Raw genomic sequence first — 16,709 nt, forward strand, 5'->3', positions numbered from 1 at the left:
GTGTGTGTTTAATTACACTGTATTCATTGATAATTGTGACAAAATGTACACTTCAATAACTTTCAATTTCTATAAAGATTCTATGACCAGAAATGTAAAACAGGGGATACAGTGACATCTGTTGGTTAATTGAAGTAGTGTCAGTAAAATGTAGCGGATATTTAATGTAATAAACGTGTTTAGATGAATAGCAACGGTTTTCTAGAGATTACTTCGTTTTATGTAAAAAATAGGTGGGTAAATAAACATTTTTTTTTACTTACATTAAACCCTATTATTAACTATTCTTCGAAACCGAGGAACAAATCGCAGGTCGGAACGGATGTTGTGAGGATAAAAATCCGGGGACAACAGACCCGCTTTATGGGTTGCATAAATGTATTTTAACAATATATTAAAAAAAATATTTTTTTCAATATAATATTATTGTACTGTTAAAGCATTATTTTTACCAGTCAGTAAAAAAAAAGAGAATTTGCGTTTTAGTTGCATGCGTAAATTTCTGTCCGTATTTTTTTTGACAGTTAAAATGGCGACGCAGGATGAGAGAGAATCTTTTCTCCACGGAGAAACAGGTGCAGAGATGCTGAAGGGCAGAGAGGAAAAGATGGAGAGCACCAAAAAGAGCGAGTCGAACCTTGTTCTCTATCACTGGACGCAGTCATTCAGTTCGCAGAAGGTAAGTGGACATGAAAGCATGATAATGTGTATAGGGATTGTGGAGGTCAGAGCAATAATGGAGCAAAAAAACAACAACAACAACAACAACAAAAAAAAAACAAAAACAAAAGGAGCTGCATCATGGCATATGGTGGTGCTTCAATATCTACAGTTATTACATTAAATTCCATCACAAATCATATAAACTAGAACATTTTGTTTCCAAAATGGTGACCCAATTATTTTTCCTATACGCTGCTTACAAACCAACTGACCAAACCTCAAAATGGTGCTTTCAGTAGTAAATACTGAATAGGTTGTGGCTACAGACAAACTGTAGGTGTTCGTTATTTATCCATCCATCCATCCATCCATACATCCTTCCGTCCATCCATCCATCCATTTATCCATCCATCCATCCATCCATCCATCTATTTTCTGTAAATAATTAATACTGCTCAGGCTCAGGGTTCACTCGTATAACTGTTCATTGCAATGTATGTTTTAACGAGGTGTAAGGAAACCAGAGGACCCTGAATGAATCCCTACCAGAACATGGAAGCATTCACTGAAAGAATATGTGAATCTCCACACAGTCGCGATCTCTGGATCAAACCGAGGACCGTCGAAACAGGCCGATGAGGCTGCATGCCACTTTCTGGCGCACTGTGCCCTCTGTTTTCTGAATTTTGATCTCCATATTTTCATGGCTCCAACCTGAAGTTGATCCTATGTATTTCACTCGTTATACACAGTTTTTGTAAACTAATATTTATATATTGGAACAAATTAATGCAAACCATTTTAATCCTTGATGGTGAGAAAATCAAACATGCAATTATCAGTTGCAGCGATTACCTAACCCTTACAAATGCTCTATATTCAGCCATAGATTCTTGCCAAACATCGAAATGATCCCAGGCCTTTAACGCATTGTGTGTTGCAGGTGAGGCTGGCCATAGCCGAGAAGGGTTTACGGTGTAAAGAGTTTGACGTGAGCTTGCCTCTGAGTGAACACAATGAACCATGGTTCATGCGTCTGAATCCGGCCGGTGAGGTTCCTGTTCTGGTACACGATGGTCACGTCGTCTGTGACCCAGCACAGATCATGGACTACTTAGAGGAAACTTTCGACAATGGTAAACACACTGTCACAAGCCACACAATATGTGTCCTGATCAGAGGTGGAAGGTAACGAATTACATTTACTCACTGTAATTGAGTAGTATTTTCTTCTACTTTTTTAAGTGGTTTTTAAAATCTATAATTTTACTTTAGTATGTTTTGTTTGAAGTATTGTACTTAACTACATGTCTGGTACTGAGTTAAAAAAATAAATCAAAATAATGGGTCTGTCAATCGATTCAAATATTTACTCAACTTAATGGCACATTTTTTCTGTTCTAACCTTAAATTAATAAATTAATTTTCAAGTTTTTATACTCTAATCAACATTGGCACGGACAAATGCGGATGATTTACACAAATGTATGTTTATTATTAGTAAAACCATATTCAACATGGAGCATGAAGACAAAATTCTTGTAAATGTTTGAAAGTAATTATGGTGTTTTTAATTACGTAAAATTATAACGACACCAAACAGAACTTTTGCTCTGTTTCCACACGGACGGTTTTAATTGACGCATGTGAGAACCATGGCTCTGATCCATTACCACGGTAGATGGCGGTAGTGCTTTACTTTTAGAATGCGATCCACCAATAAGGAAGAAGAATCATGGCGGTTTTTGGTGTTTGATTTGAGATTTGGTGCATCAGTAAAACAAATGTTTAGTTATGAAAAAATAATAATTCGCTGGAGTTTATTATTATCTTTTTTTATATCTGAGTGAAGAAAGGGCGTCGTGAATAAATGGTTTTAATTTCTCCTCCAACATGATATTTATATTGAGTTATTTGACAGACTCCTAATATCATCCTGTGTATCATTTTTTTATTTAATCCCCCTTACTTTTTTTTACTATTTTATTTTTTATTTTTTTATGTTTATTTCGTTTGTTGCATGTTCCCCATTATGTTCAATACAATTCAAGATTTCCCTTCGAAATTATATATATGTTAAACTTTGTTTTATGTTTTTAACACCACTTCAAGTTGATCATGAGCAGATATTGGGATAAAGGTGACTGTATGGTGAGTGTGTGATTTGTTAGTGTTGTTTTTGCGATGGCAGTTTGTAATTTTAGAGCCCTCTGTTGACTGTGTAGTCCTGGGATCCTGAGTGGTGCAACAACAAACTAAAGTTTTCCCTATTGCTTGAATATCATGAACACATGATGGTAGGTATTGGGAGCGAAAGCTGCGCTGTCTGGGTGGGATGACAGGCAGAGCTGAGTATTTTATTCTGGCTAATTTCAGGGCCAGAGGGAAAAAAAGTGTAAAGAATGGAAAACTGGAATAAAGCACTAGTTGCCTTTGTATGGTTAATAAAAAATTACAAACTGCACGGTCTGCATCAGCATGTTGGAATAAATGACATTCTATTAAAATAGAAATTTAGAGTGTGTCTGTGTTTTACGCTGCGATTCAGAGAACACTCCCAAGCTGATTCCAGAGACAGGGAGTACATATTATCACCGAGTTCAGCATTACCGGGAGCTGCTGGACTCACTGCCCATGGATGCTTACACACATGGCTGCATTCTGCATCCTGAGCTCACTGTGGACTCTCACATCCCGGCGTACGCCAACACACGCATCCGCGGTAAGAAACGCACAAATATCTGCTTACCGACTTCGAGTGTTAAACCCACTGCAGAATAGATGGTTTGTGTTTACTTCAAACTATTAATGTGATGAATGTTCCCACAGGAGGCTCACAACATGCGCTGATGCCTACGGTTCCATTGTTTTAAACAAATATCCTTTGATAGATTTGAAAATAATCAGGAAAGCATGCACCCGTAGTTAGAAAAACCTCTGCAGGGAACAAAACAAAAGTACATTTTACAGCTTAAAAAATTAAAAAAAGATGAAATGTACCATGTGGCAAAATATTTGCACCAGTTAATGCAGCTTTCCTACGTTTCCAGTAGAAGCTAATAGGCTTCTACTTTTTGTATTTTTTTAATCTTTTTTAAATTTATTTTAAAACATATACTGTATATAACAACAAAAACTGTCAACAAACAATGGCCAGCTTTTACAATGCTAGTGAAAAATAATGCAAGAAAAAAATCAATATAGATCAATAAATAAATAAATACAAAACAAAAAATTATAAAATGATAATAAAAATAATAATAAAATAAAATCACATGCTAAAACTCAAAATATTACTTAAAAAGACGTCAATATAATCGAGGAATGGAGTTAAAACTTGGTGAAAAGCTTCAGTAGTCTGATGAGTATTATCTTTTTTTAATGCTTGCAATACTGATAGTGGATCGATAAAATGAATATTCCTATTTGTTATAAATATTTTTTATTTCCAATTTTTTTTCCCCCTCTCACAGCGCAGATCGGCAATACGGAATCTGAGTTGAAGAAACTGGCGGAAGAAAACCCTGAGCTCAAAGATGCTTATATCTCAAAGCAGAGACGTCTGAAAGTAAGAAATGTGCACTTGCTCTAAAATAGATTTTATAAGGTTTTAATATTAAAAGATATTTACAGGGTAATGACACACGAGAAAAACGAGTGAAATCCATAATCAATGTGTCCAGACAAAGCTTTTTGATCACGACAATGTGAAATATCTGAAGAAGATCCTTGACGAGCTGGAGAAGGTGATGGATCAGGTGGAGACTGAGCTGCAGAGGAGAGCCGAGGAGACACCAGGTAAAGTTACTTTTAAATTAAAGGTGCCGTTTGTAATTTGTAAATGATTGGTCAGGATCACGCACTGATGGGTGGTTCGACTGATGAGTGTTTTCCGTTGCAGTGAGCATAGCGTTTATTTCAACCAGAAAGCTCTCTACGTTGTTCAGTAGGGTTGCAGTCTATAGCAGGCTATTAAAAATTCATATAAACTATACCTTAATGAAGCTGGCTTTGTACACAGGGGAATTGTGACACAGGTTTGGGCCTCCTAGTTCAAGGGAAATGAAAATTGAATTGGATGTTCCCACATCCGAAGGCATCCTATATGGCTGGAAATGTCAGGTGTTCCAATACTCTTGTCCTATAGCGTAGCTTTGAAATATGTTTTCATTGCACATCACATTCCGCTTATATTTTAAGATTTGAGGTTAAAACCAAAGGATTCAGTATTTGCACCATTCTTTTTTTTTTATGTACCTGACAGTTCACCTCTCACTTTCCATAGAGGAAGGAACCCAGCAGTCGTGGTTGTGCGGCGAGTTTTTCAGCATTGCTGACGTTTCACTCGCCGTCACGCTCCACCGGCTTAAGTTCCTCGGCCTATCGCGCCGTTACTGGGGCAACGGAACGCGCATCAATCTGGAATCCTACTACGAGCGGGTCCTGGAGCGCCCTACGTTCCGCAGGGTCCTCGGAAACGTCAACAACATCCTCATATCCGCCGTGTTGCCAGCCGCTTTCAGAGTGGCCAGGAAAAGAGTGCCCAGCTTCATCGGCACTACAATGCTAATCGGATTATTGGGAGGCGCGACGTATTTTGCGTTTCTCTATTTTAAAAAACGACTGCTCGTGTACTAAAGTAGCCAGTCATGGCTTCCTCGGTTATGTTTTTATTTCGCCAACCCTATGCATATACTGTATAGTGTAAGTCCAGGATTCTAAAAGAGACGAGTTAAGGGTGAACGTACAGCAAATTATCATGTGTGAATTTATTAATTAATAAAGAATTAATTATATGCATGGATATACTCACTATAGACTCAAATTCATTTACCAAATGTGACAGACTCCCTATTACTTTTTTTTTTTTTTTTAAACATTTTCCTAATACCTCAATTCAATTCAATTCATTTTTATTTGTATAGCGCTTTTAACAATGAACATTGTCTCAAAGCAGCTTTACACAGATAATGTGGTGATTAAACATAAATATGTTCTTTGTAAGTATGTTTGTCCCTGATGAGCAACTGTGGCAAGGAAAAACTCCCCGAGATGAAGGAAGAAACCTTGAGAGGAACCAGACTCAAGAGGGAACCCATCCTCATCTGGGTTGCACCAAATGTCCATTTGAAGCAGATATACAATGTTGTAGGGTACAGTGATGATGATCAGAAGCAAACTGCACTCCCGAGTCAGTGCAGCAGACCGCCGACACCAACTACAGTCCAATCCGTCCTCAAAGCACCCGTTCTACTCCGGAATTAAGAGACCGTCCCGAGCTGCACAGAAGTGTGAAGATCCAAGGAGGAGAGGGGCAGGAACACTGGTCACTGGAGCCTCAGGAGCATGTTTAACTCGACCGAAGAGAGAGAGAGAGAGAGAGAGAGAGAGAGAGAGAGAGAGAGGGTGACGGGAAGAGAAGGATATGGATTATTAAGTGTAACTATTGGTGTACGAAAGTTAATGTCACTGTGCAGTTTGGACTCCGGCAAGACTCGCTATGGCAGCATAACTAAAAGGGAGAACCAGAAGGTAACACAGACATGAGGGATCTCTGGGATAAGAGACGACCCACCACACCACCGTCAACAAACCTGAGTGAGCGTGTGAATGTGAGGGACGACAGCATACAAATATACCAGTTCACCAAACACTCTATATCCATGTTCCTCAGATCTGTGCCTTTACCTAAGAGAAATCTACTGATAAAAGGCTTGACTAAATAAATACGTTTTCAACCTCGACTTGAACACTGAGACTGTGTCTGAGTCCCGAACACTGATTGGAAGGCTGTTCCATAACTGTGGGGCTTTATAAGAGAAAGATCTGCCCCCTGCTGTAGTCTTCATTATTTGAGGAACCAACAGATAGCCAGCACCTTTTGATCTAAGTAGGCGTGGAGGATCATACTGGTACAGAAGTTCACTCAGATACTGCGGTGCGAGACCATTGAGTGCTTTATACGTCAGTAGTAATATTTTATAGTCAATGCGAGATTTGATTGGGAGCCAGTGTAGACTGATTAAAACAGGGGTGATGTGGTCATATTTCCTAGATCTAGTGAGGACCCTTGCTGCTGCATTCTGGATTAACTGAAGCTTATTGATGCACTTACTCGCACACCCAGACAGTAAAGCGTTACAGTAGTCTAATCTAGAAGTAACAAAAGCATGAACCAGTTTTTCTGCATCCTGTAACGACATCATATACCTCCTAGTACTGTACATATTTTCAGGTTTTGATTGGTTCAGTTAGGTCCATGAAGCAGACAAGCTGAATAAGAGAAACGTGTAGCACTTGGGTAATGTCTGATATATACAAATATATGAAAAAACAAAAAAAAAACTTCCAAAGAATAAATTGCCGTTTATCCTATAAACCAGACTTTAGTATGCTGGTGTTTCCAGAGAGCATTGACAGGCTAAACTAGCTAGAAAACTTGGCTAATAAGCACCAGCAATAACCGTGCACCAAAGGTCAGTCCTTAGCCTTGTCAGGGTCATCGATTTTTAAGTTCACTGGATAGTACGATTAAAAATTTGAATAATGAAGTCAAAATGAAAAACATCCCCCACACACATCTCTCGAGTGATATAGCTGAAGCTGAGGAACTGCCAGAGCCTGAAGTTACACATTGCCATGTTTGTGATGTTTGTATTATAGTCAAGTCAAGAGTTAAGAAACTTTATAGAACTACATAACAGAACACAGAGCTAAAGACTAAAGCGAGTTGTAATCGCCACATAAAGTGCAACGTGTGCAACTGAGTGCAAACAGTGCAGATAAAAGACAACACAAGACAACGTGAGACAGATACACCGAAACACAAAATTGCGCCAACCAGTAAACCTGCTGTATAATGTGTTAAACAGTAGAAAACATTATAGCTGTGCTACACATGCATTTTGCAATACATTTGATTTATTCATCAAAGCGGTGTGTGTATGTGTGTGTGTGTGTTGAGATCCTTTGCGTCTCATGCTCAGGAGTGTTCAGGAAATACAGTAATTGTGAGAATATATTACAGTAAGAACATTAAGCACTTAAATTATTAAGTACTCTAGTACTCAGCTCGTGCCGGTAAATCGGCTGTACTGAAATACTGATTATGATTTATATTGTGCAATATAATGTCAGGAAATGTTTTTGTTCTTCAGAAAGTGCGTCAGAAAACCCGGGGGGAAAATAACAACGTTCCTGTTCAGTGTCCCATGACAGCATGGCTGTTTCATCTCTTAACTGTATGTAGCTATGCATTTAATTACGCTTGAACAATGAACATTAGGCTTTTTTCTTATACATGGAACATACATGACATATCTCTGTATGCTGGACCTGTTCGAAAGTAATATCATTCAAATATCTTAGTCTGGCAGTGCCACATATTCACATATTCAGCGGTGTGGTGTAATTGGATCAAAGGCGGGAGCAAATGCCGAATATTTTTTTGTACTTTTTGAACATAAAACACAAAATAACTACAAATATTGAGCATGAGCCAGCAACCGAGACAACGAGTATGATGTGAATGGTAAGGTTATACACAAGTGTTAATCAAGCTGACAAGAACCAGGTTTGAGTAATTAGATATATGTGACCCAGTCATGTGACGGTGCAGTGAATGATGGAAATAAACCAGGGCCATAATCCTACCAACTGTATATGTGACTACACAATAATCTACACCGAACAGGCATAACATTATGACATTAATTGGATGACAAATGGACATTCGGTGCCACCCAGATGAGGATGGGTTCCTTCTTGAGTCTGGTTCCTCTAAGGGTTTCTTCCTTATGCCATTTTGGGGAGCTCACGCACAATATGAATTGAATTATAACATTATGGTCAGTGACGTGAGTAACACATCTCTTTATCATGGCACCTGTTAGTGTTTGGGATAAATAAGGCAACCACTAAAGATTTTGTCCTCAAAGTTGACGTGTTAGAAGTAGGAAAAATGGGCAAGCGTAAGGATTCGAGTCAGACAAGAGCCAAATTGTGACGTCTAGACGACTGGGTCAGAGCATCTCCAAAACTGCACCTCTTGTGGGATGTTCTGGTCTGCAGTGGTCAGTATCTATCAAAAGTGCTCCAAAGGAGGAACAGGGGAAAACCGGCGACAGGGTCATGGGCGGCCGAGGCTCATTGATGCACGTTGGGAGCGAAGGCTGGTCCGTGTGGTTCAAACCAGCAGACGAGCTCCTGTAGCTCAATCTGCTGAAGAAGTTCATGCTGTTAATGCTCGAAGGGTCAGAACTGTTTAGGCAGGTGGTCCTAATGTTATGCCTGATCATTAGCTATAAAGTTTTGCCTGGCCTGCGCACATAAAGAACCATATTATTAGTGGCTTATTACAAAATACAGTTGTGTTCAAAATTATTCAACCCCCAATGCTGTAAATGGTTTTAGGGAATTTAGTGTACATTTGTAATTGTATTCAGAATGAAATCCTACAAGGACTTCTTAAAGAACCATATGCAACTAGAATGACATCAATTAGTTTTGTAATACAGTAGTAAATGTTTCTTTTGTGAATTCTTCATTGACATAATTATTCAACCCCTTAAAGACTACCACTCTGAAGAACAGAGGTTCAATGAAGTGTTTTCAATCAGGTATTGAAAACACCTGTGGATATCAGGGAGCAGCAATAAAGCCTAATAAGCACCAATTAGGCAGCTTTAAAATGACTGTGATACTCAGCTCCTTCTAGACATTTACTGGTGTGGTTACAAACATGGTGAGGTCAAGAGAATGGTCCAGGAAGACAAGAGAACAGGTGATTACTCTTCACAGGAAGGGCAATGGCTATAAGAAGATTGCAAAGATGTTAAACATACCAAGAGACACCATAGGAAGCATCATTCGCAAATTCAAGGCAAAGGGCACTGTTGAAACGCTACCTGGTCGTGGCAGAAAGAAGATGCTGACTTCGACTGCTGTGCGCTACCTGAAGCGTAGAGTGGAGAAAAGTCCCCGTGTGACTGCTGAGGAACTGAGAAAAGATTTGTCAGATGTGGGTACTGAAGTTTCTGCTCAGACAATACGGCGCACCCTGCGTAATGAAGGCCTCCATGCCAGAACTCCCAGGCGCACCCCCTTGCTGTCCCCAAAGAATAAGAAGAGTCGACTGCAGTATGCCAAAAGTCATGTGGACAAACCACAGAAGTTTTGGGATAGTGTTCTGTGGACTGATGAAACAAAATTAGAACTGTTTGGGCCCATGGATCAACGCTATGTTTGGAGGAGGAAGAACAAGGCCTATGAAGAAAAGAACACCTTGCCTACTGTGAAGCATGGCGGGGGGTCAATCATGCTTTGGGGCTGTTTTGTTTCTGCAGGTACTGGGAAGCTTCAGCGTGTGCAAGGTACCATGAATTCTCTTCAGTACCAGGAGATATTGGATGACAATGTAATGCAGTCCGTCACAAACCTGAGGCTTGGAAGACGTTGGACCTTTCAACAGGACAATGATCCCAAGCATACCTCCAAGTCCACTAGAGCATGGTTGCAGATTAAAGGCTGGAACATTTTGAAGTGGCCATCGCAGTCACCAGACTTAAATCCGATTGAGAACCTCTGGTGGGACTTAAAGAAAGCAGTTTCAGTGCGCAAGCCTAAGAATGTGACTAAACTGAAGGCTTTTGCCCATGATGAGTGGGCGAAGATACCCGTAGATCGCTGCAAGACACTTGTGTCAAGCTATGCTTCACGTTTAAAAGCTGTTATAACTGTAAAAGGATGTTGTACTAAGTACTAAGATTGAATGTCACTTGGGGGTTGAATAATTATGTCAATGAAGAATTCACAAAAGAAACATTTACTACTGTATTACAAAACTAATTGATGTCATTTTAGTTGCATATGGTTCTTTAAGAAGTACTTGTAGGATTTCATTCTGAATACAATTACAAATGTACACTAAATTCCCTAAAACCATTTACAGCATTGGGGGTTGAATAATTTTGAACACAACTGTATACAATATATGGCACTAATATTGAAGGCACTAAGAACTGACTGTAGGATATTATGTATTACATATTACCTTACATAAATCATAAGTGTAAAGCTAACAATAATTGGAAATAAAAGACTATCAGTATGTTTAATATTGATGATCATGATTAAATATTGATTTGGTCTTCCTCTAGGTGGCAGTAAACTCCTATTTCCTCGACTTTGCTGAGTGTACTTCCTTAGTATCAGATTTCCTCTGCGTTCCATTCCCTGATTTCAATGGACCCTTGTAGACGTTCCCTCAAACCTCTGTAGTGTGCAACACCTACATCACACAAGTGTGCCCCTCCATTATATGTAAGGATAGAGGGTGTAATTAAAAGCAGGATTACACATGACCTTGACAGATTTACCTGAAGAATCTCAAATCAAAATGATAGTTCCAGGAAGCGGCTTTTGGGATGGCCACAAGTTAACCCAACAGAACACGAAGAGGGGGAAGTGAACCAGGGGGCATTAAAACAGAGTATTGGAACGCAGAACAAGAGCAGCCTCTAATCTAGTTAAGGTGCAGCTGGAAAAACAAACCACAAGCTGGATATGTGTATTGCATGTCCTATTGTTCGACTGATTGGACCCGACGGCTCCTTATTCCGTTGTTTAAAATTCGGCAGGTGTTTTGCGGCAATAGGACGGGGCCAAAATCGAGACCGGATTTTCCATTGCAATTCTCCAGGAATCCGAATTAGCTCAATAGAGCCATTTGTGGATCCAAGAGAGTCGGATATATCTGGCGTAGGAAGGCAGAGAGGGATTCTGTGAAGAGGTAAAGCTCAGAAATCCCAGTTCAAGAACTTCAAACCTCAGACAAAAGAATAACAGTGTGATGCAAGCATCTGCCCATAAAAAGGATGCTGCCCTATAACGCTGCACAATCTATTCAAGTGTGCAAATTTCATTTTGGCATGGCTTAGCTGTGACTCATGAAGCAATGCAAATAGTTTTTTTTTATAACATTATTTGCACATTAGAACATATGTCTGTCATTTTGATACTTAAAATAATAATAATAATTAATTTTTCATTTTAAGAATTCGGGGTTAGAGAATTTCCGAGTCAGTGGTTATATTTAATAAGTGTAATACAGTGCACCTTCTGACATATAGGATATTTTAGGGCTTAATGCCCACTTAGAATCCACTGTATGAACCTTTGGGGCCCTCATGCATTTATTCGTTCAGTTAATCATGCGGCAGCAGTGCAATGCATTTAATTATTAATTGACAGGTCAAAAGATTTGAGTATTTAAGGAACAATAAAAAACCTCCAGCTTAAAATAACTGGAAAGGTTACGTTAATATCTATTAGTCTTTACAACCTTGGTGGGGACAGAAGCATCACAGAATGCACATGAAGCCAAACCTTGAGGTGGATAGACTATAGCAGTAGAAGAAGACCACTTGCTTGGCATTAATAGGGATCTGAGACTACAGTGAACACAAGGACACTGAAACCGAGCGAAGACCAAAAAATCTACAAAAATGTACAATTTTATGTCTACGGATAAACGATCTCACGCTATTAAAGGTATTATTTTTAGATGGCGAAAAAAGAACGTGAAAGAGACGCATGTATATATATTGTTTATAGGACTGTGGGTTTATAGGACTGTGGTGAGACCTGGGATGTTGTATGGTTTAGAGACAGTGGCATTGAGTAAAAGACAGGAGGTGGAGCTGGAGGTAGCAGAGCTGAAGATGTTGAGGATTTCGTTGGGAGTGATGAGAATGGACAGGATTAGAAACGAGGTTTATTAGAGGGACAGCACCTGTAGGACGTTTTGGAGACAAGGTGAGGGAGGCGAGATTGAGATGGTTTGTGCCATGTGCAGAGGAGGGACATGGGGTATATCGGTAGGTGAAAGCTGAGGGTGGAGACTCCAGGAAGGAGGACAAGAGGAAGAGGAAGGCCAAGGAGGAGGTTTATAGATGCGGTGAGTTAAGACATGCAGGTAGTTGGTTAGAAAGAGGCAGATGTGGAGGACATGGGGGGGTATAGAGACGGATGATCCGCTGTGGCAACCCCTAATGGGAGAAGCCGAAAGAAGAAGAAGAAAAAGAAGAATATATATATATATATATACAGGGAGTGCAGAATTATTAGGCAAGTTGTATTTTTAAGGATTAATTTTATTTGAGGATTTAATTTGAACAACAACCATGTTCTCAATGAACACAAAAAACTCATTAATATCAAAGCTGAATATTTTTGGAAGTAGTTTTTAGTTTTAGCTATTTTAGGGGGATATCTGTGTGTGCAGGTGACTATTACTGTGCATAATTATTAGGCAACTTAACAAAAAACAAATTTATACCCATTTCAATTATTTATTTTTACCAGTGAAACCAATATAACATCTCAACATTCACAAATATACATTTCTGACATTCAAAACCAAACAAAAACAAATCAGTGACCAATATAGCCACCTTTCTTTGCAAGGACACTCAAAAGCCTGCCATCCATGGATTCTGTCAGTGTTTTGATCTGTTCACCATCAACATTGCGTGCAGCAGCAACCACAGCCTCCCAGACACTGTTCAGAGAGGTGTACTGTTTTCCTCCTTGTAAATCGCACATTTGATGATGGACCACAGGTTCTCAATGGGGTTCAGATCAGGTGAACAAGGAGGCCATATCATTAGATTTTCTTCTTTTATACCCTTTCTTGCCAGCCACGCTGTGGAGTACTTGGACGTGTGTGATGGAGCATTGTCCTGCATGAAAATCATGTTTTCTTGAAGGATGCAGACTTCTTCCTGTACCACTGCTTGAAGAAGGTGTCTTCCAGAAACTGGCAGTAGGACTGGGAGTTCAGCTTGACTCCATCCTCAACCCGAAAAGGCCCCACAAGCTCATCTTTGATGATACCAGCCCAAACCAGTACTCCACCTCCACCTTGCTGGCGTCTGAGTCGGACTGGAGCTCTCTGCCCTTTACCAATCCAGCCACGGGCCCATCCATCTGGCCCATCAAGACTCACTCTCATTTCATCAGTCCATAAAACCTTAGAAAAATCAGTCTTGAGATATTTCTTGGCCCAGTCTTGACGTTTCAGCTTGTGTGTCTTGTTCAGTGGTGGTCGACTTTCTGCCTTTCTTACCTTGGCCATGTCTCTGAGTATTGCACACCTTGTGCTTTTGGGCACTCCAGTGATGTTGCAGCTCTGAAATATGGCCAAACTGGTGGCAAGTGGCATCTTGGCGGCTGCACGCTTGACTTTTCTCAGTTCACGGGCAGTTATTTTGCGCCTTGGTTTTCCACACGCTTCTTGCGACCCTGTTGACTATTTTGAATGAAACGCTTGATTGTTCGATGATCACGCTTCAGAAGCTTGGCTATTTTAAGACTGCTGCATCCTCTGCAATATATCTCACTATTTTTGACTTTTCTGAGCCTGTCAAGTCCTTCTTTTGACCCATTTTGCCAAAGGAAAGGAAGTTGCCTAATAATTATGCACACCTGATATAGGGTGTTGATGTCATTAGACCACACCCTTCTCATTACAGAGATGCACATCACCTAATATGCTTAATTGGTAGTAGGCTTTCCAGCCTATACAGCTTGGAGTAAGACAACATGCATAACGAGGATGATGTGGTCAAAATACTCATTTGCCTAATAATTCTGCACTCCCTGTATATATATATATATATATATATATATACTTTTTGCTATTGATTTATTTTTCTTAGTAACAAACATGATTTCAAATGTAATTAAGTATATATTTAAGTAAAAGTAAATTTACAAAACTATAAAAGTAACTATAAAAGTATCCAAAAATGTATCCAAACATTTGCATATAAAGCTTCCGTTCCTATTTTTAGGTTTATCAAATATAAATGAATGCAATGCTTTGATTTGTGCAGATTCTATTAATTGGTTGTGTTCACAAAACGTGTAATTCGGGTGTGCAAACACTCGCATACAGACAAAACTCACCCGTTTAAACCTGTTGAGGAAAATTGGTCTGGAATCCTTCTGATATGAAGCCAATTTGCTGATGCAGTCGGCTTGTTAGAACTGCTGCCCAATTCTGAGTGTGTATTCACACACGGGTTTCATCCGCAGTCATATTTGAAATCCTAAAAGCACTTTTGAAAAAAATCACAACACAATTTGGTGTATAAAGAACTAAAGATTAGACCCAAAATGTGTCTTATGCCTTCTACAGATGATTTCAGCAATCTTACATCAGATCAGAACAAATCACACTGTGCAACGTGGATCTGATAAACTTGTGTATGACACCTATGTTAGACTGTATGATTATGACACCTATTGAATTGTAGCCTACGACACAAGTTAATACAGAAGAATAAAACATCGCCGACATGCGCTATTAGCGTACAACATCAGCATGCGCTAGTGGTAAACAATAGAGCAAAGTGAATCGAAACAAAAAGGGCCGCACCTGAACAGCTTGCTTTCTTCTCACCTTGGAGCTGCAGCATGCAGTATTTTTCTTGACACAGAAACGGGAACAGCTTAAAGACCTCGGCTGCTACGATTTTCTTCCCAATGTCGTTTTGATCAGTACGCCATTTCATGCTTTTTTTCGATAGTCAGTAGATGTAGTTTGTAGCATCAACAAGATTGTAGGATCACCTGGCTTCAGAAGCCGTGACCAAAGAAATCGGTGCAGTTTTACGTTGGGCTACTTTCATATGGGACAGCCTAAAATTGTACAATGTATAGAATACCAAGTATTAGATGATTGATTTTGGTCGCAAATTTATTTCCTTATCAAAATTTAGGCTTAAACAGATTTTTTGCTTAAATGTTTTAAGATCTGGACATTTTCTGTCAATACAATCTGTATTGATAATAAATGATTTAAACCCCATGGTAAGAAGATGAATGATGTTTTTGTCAAATTTGTTCATCCAGCTCACAATTTCCACTTTCTGAAATGTCACTGACAAATGACAGCTAAAAGAAACTGTGGAAGTAAATCTGTAATACCAAGAAAACAGATATATCAGCTTGTATACTGGGGAGGAAGACAAAGCAACATCCCAGTATGACAGTAAGGCCCTGCAGGAATGTTAACGGTAGCGATGGTACGCTGTTGCTTGCACAAATCCGCATGAAAGAGTCATCAGGAGAAACTTCAACTCCTGGTCTCATCACCAATACATTTCAGGTAGCTTTTGGGGATTGCAACAAATTTCTAACATTACAAAATGTTTTATTTACACCATAGTGTAAATGTAGCATCAAACTGTGGTGTACATATCTGAAGCTTCATAGCTTTATGAGGAGCCATTTATGGAAGGAGTCTCCAGTGTCAGTGGTAAAAGGGCATAAATGTTGCTCTCAGTTACAGATGACTTTGCATTTGATGTTTTCTTTAGAAAAAGCTGCTTGCTATGAGCTCGAAGTGCTTTATTAACCCAATTGCTGATGTTTTCTCTGCAGGCCGTCGGTAACATTTACAAAGAGCAAACATTGCTTTTGGCTTATTTGAATAAACGTAGACAGTAATACCCCACGCAATACTAATGTTTTTTAACATTTCTGTTTTTGATTTCTTGATTTGTGGTCAAAATGGGTGCAATATTTCATTTTTGGCAGGAAGACTCCGGGTTTGTGGTTTGATGGACGGTTTTGCAAGTGCAGCTAGCTTTGTAATTGATGCTGCCATATTGCTATAGCCAAATGCTACAAGGAAAATTTCAAAGAGGAAAAACCAACCAGGGTAGAGTCATTTGAGAAACGTGTGGTGAAAAATCGGTTCCGGCACGAATGCTTGGTTGTCAGTCAAAAAAATTGGGACAAGGTTAGTGAACAGGCAAAGGTCAGGTGGTGTATGAACAGCGTACAGAAAACCAAAAACAAGATATATAAAGCTGTGTAACGACTGGTACAAAGACACAAACCGTTTACTTTGCAATGACTTGAATGACTGCATCTTTTTTTCTATGGATGAAATAGTCAACAATTAAGTTTAAAGTTTGAATATGGGTGAATTAGACTCACTGGCAGCCATCTTTATAGGCTGAGTGGTGTTATGGGTA

The 16,709-nt window shown here is 39.3% G+C and overlaps 2 protein-coding genes across 6 annotated transcripts in view; both read left to right on the forward strand.

Annotated features, from left to right (window-relative positions):
* Positions 1–124: 124 nt before the first annotated feature.
* gdap1 (ganglioside induced differentiation associated protein 1) lies at positions 125–5,467 on the forward strand. 4 transcript variants are annotated; one of them, XM_046833593.1, is made up of 7 exons: positions 125–233; positions 525–679; positions 1,607–1,799; positions 3,212–3,385; positions 4,137–4,231; positions 4,347–4,461; positions 4,928–5,467. In XM_046833593.1, the coding sequence occupies exons 2-7, from the start codon at positions 530–532 to the stop codon at positions 5,299–5,301; spliced, it is 1,101 nt and encodes a 366-aa protein (XP_046689549.1). In that variant the 5' UTR covers positions 125–233; positions 525–529; the 3' UTR covers positions 5,302–5,467. The 4 variants fall into 4 exon arrangements, with proteins under 4 accessions (XP_046689549.1, XP_046689548.1, XP_046689545.1 ...); XM_046833592.1 differs by lacking the exon at positions 125–233 and adding an exon at positions 310–378; XM_046833589.1 differs by lacking the exon at positions 125–233 and having other exon boundaries at positions 427–679.
* Positions 5,468–11,240: 5,773 nt separating this feature from the next.
* The window catches only part of pi15a (peptidase inhibitor 15a), a 51,215-nt gene continuing 45,746 nt past the window's right edge, over positions 11,241–16,709 (forward strand). For both annotated transcript variants that reach the window (XM_046833598.1, XM_046833597.1), the window contains exon 1: positions 11,241–11,452. The gene's annotated coding sequence lies outside the window, so the exon portion shown is untranslated. The remainder of the gene's footprint in view (positions 11,453–16,709) is intronic.

Source organism: Silurus meridionalis, chromosome 21, assembly GCF_014805685.1.
Source record: "Silurus meridionalis isolate SWU-2019-XX chromosome 21, ASM1480568v1, whole genome shotgun sequence".
NCBI classification, from domain to species: Eukaryota; Metazoa; Chordata; class Actinopteri; order Siluriformes; family Siluridae; genus Silurus; species Silurus meridionalis.

What these genes read in the sequence shown, in the direction of transcription:
- gdap1 (XM_046833589.1), top strand. Translation starts at nt 491, where the DNA reads ATGCGTAAATTTCTGTCCGTATTTTTTTTGACAGTTAAAATGGCGACG. An exon ending in AGTCATTCAGTTCGCAGAAG is followed by an intron (nt 680 to 1,606) that starts GTAAGTGGACAT and finishes TGTGTGTTGCAG; the next exon opens with GTGAGGCTGGCCATAGCCGA. An exon ending in CGCCAACACACGCATCCGCG is followed by an intron (nt 3,386 to 4,136) that starts GTAAGAAACGCA and finishes CCCCTCTCACAG; the next exon opens with CGCAGATCGGCAATACGGAA.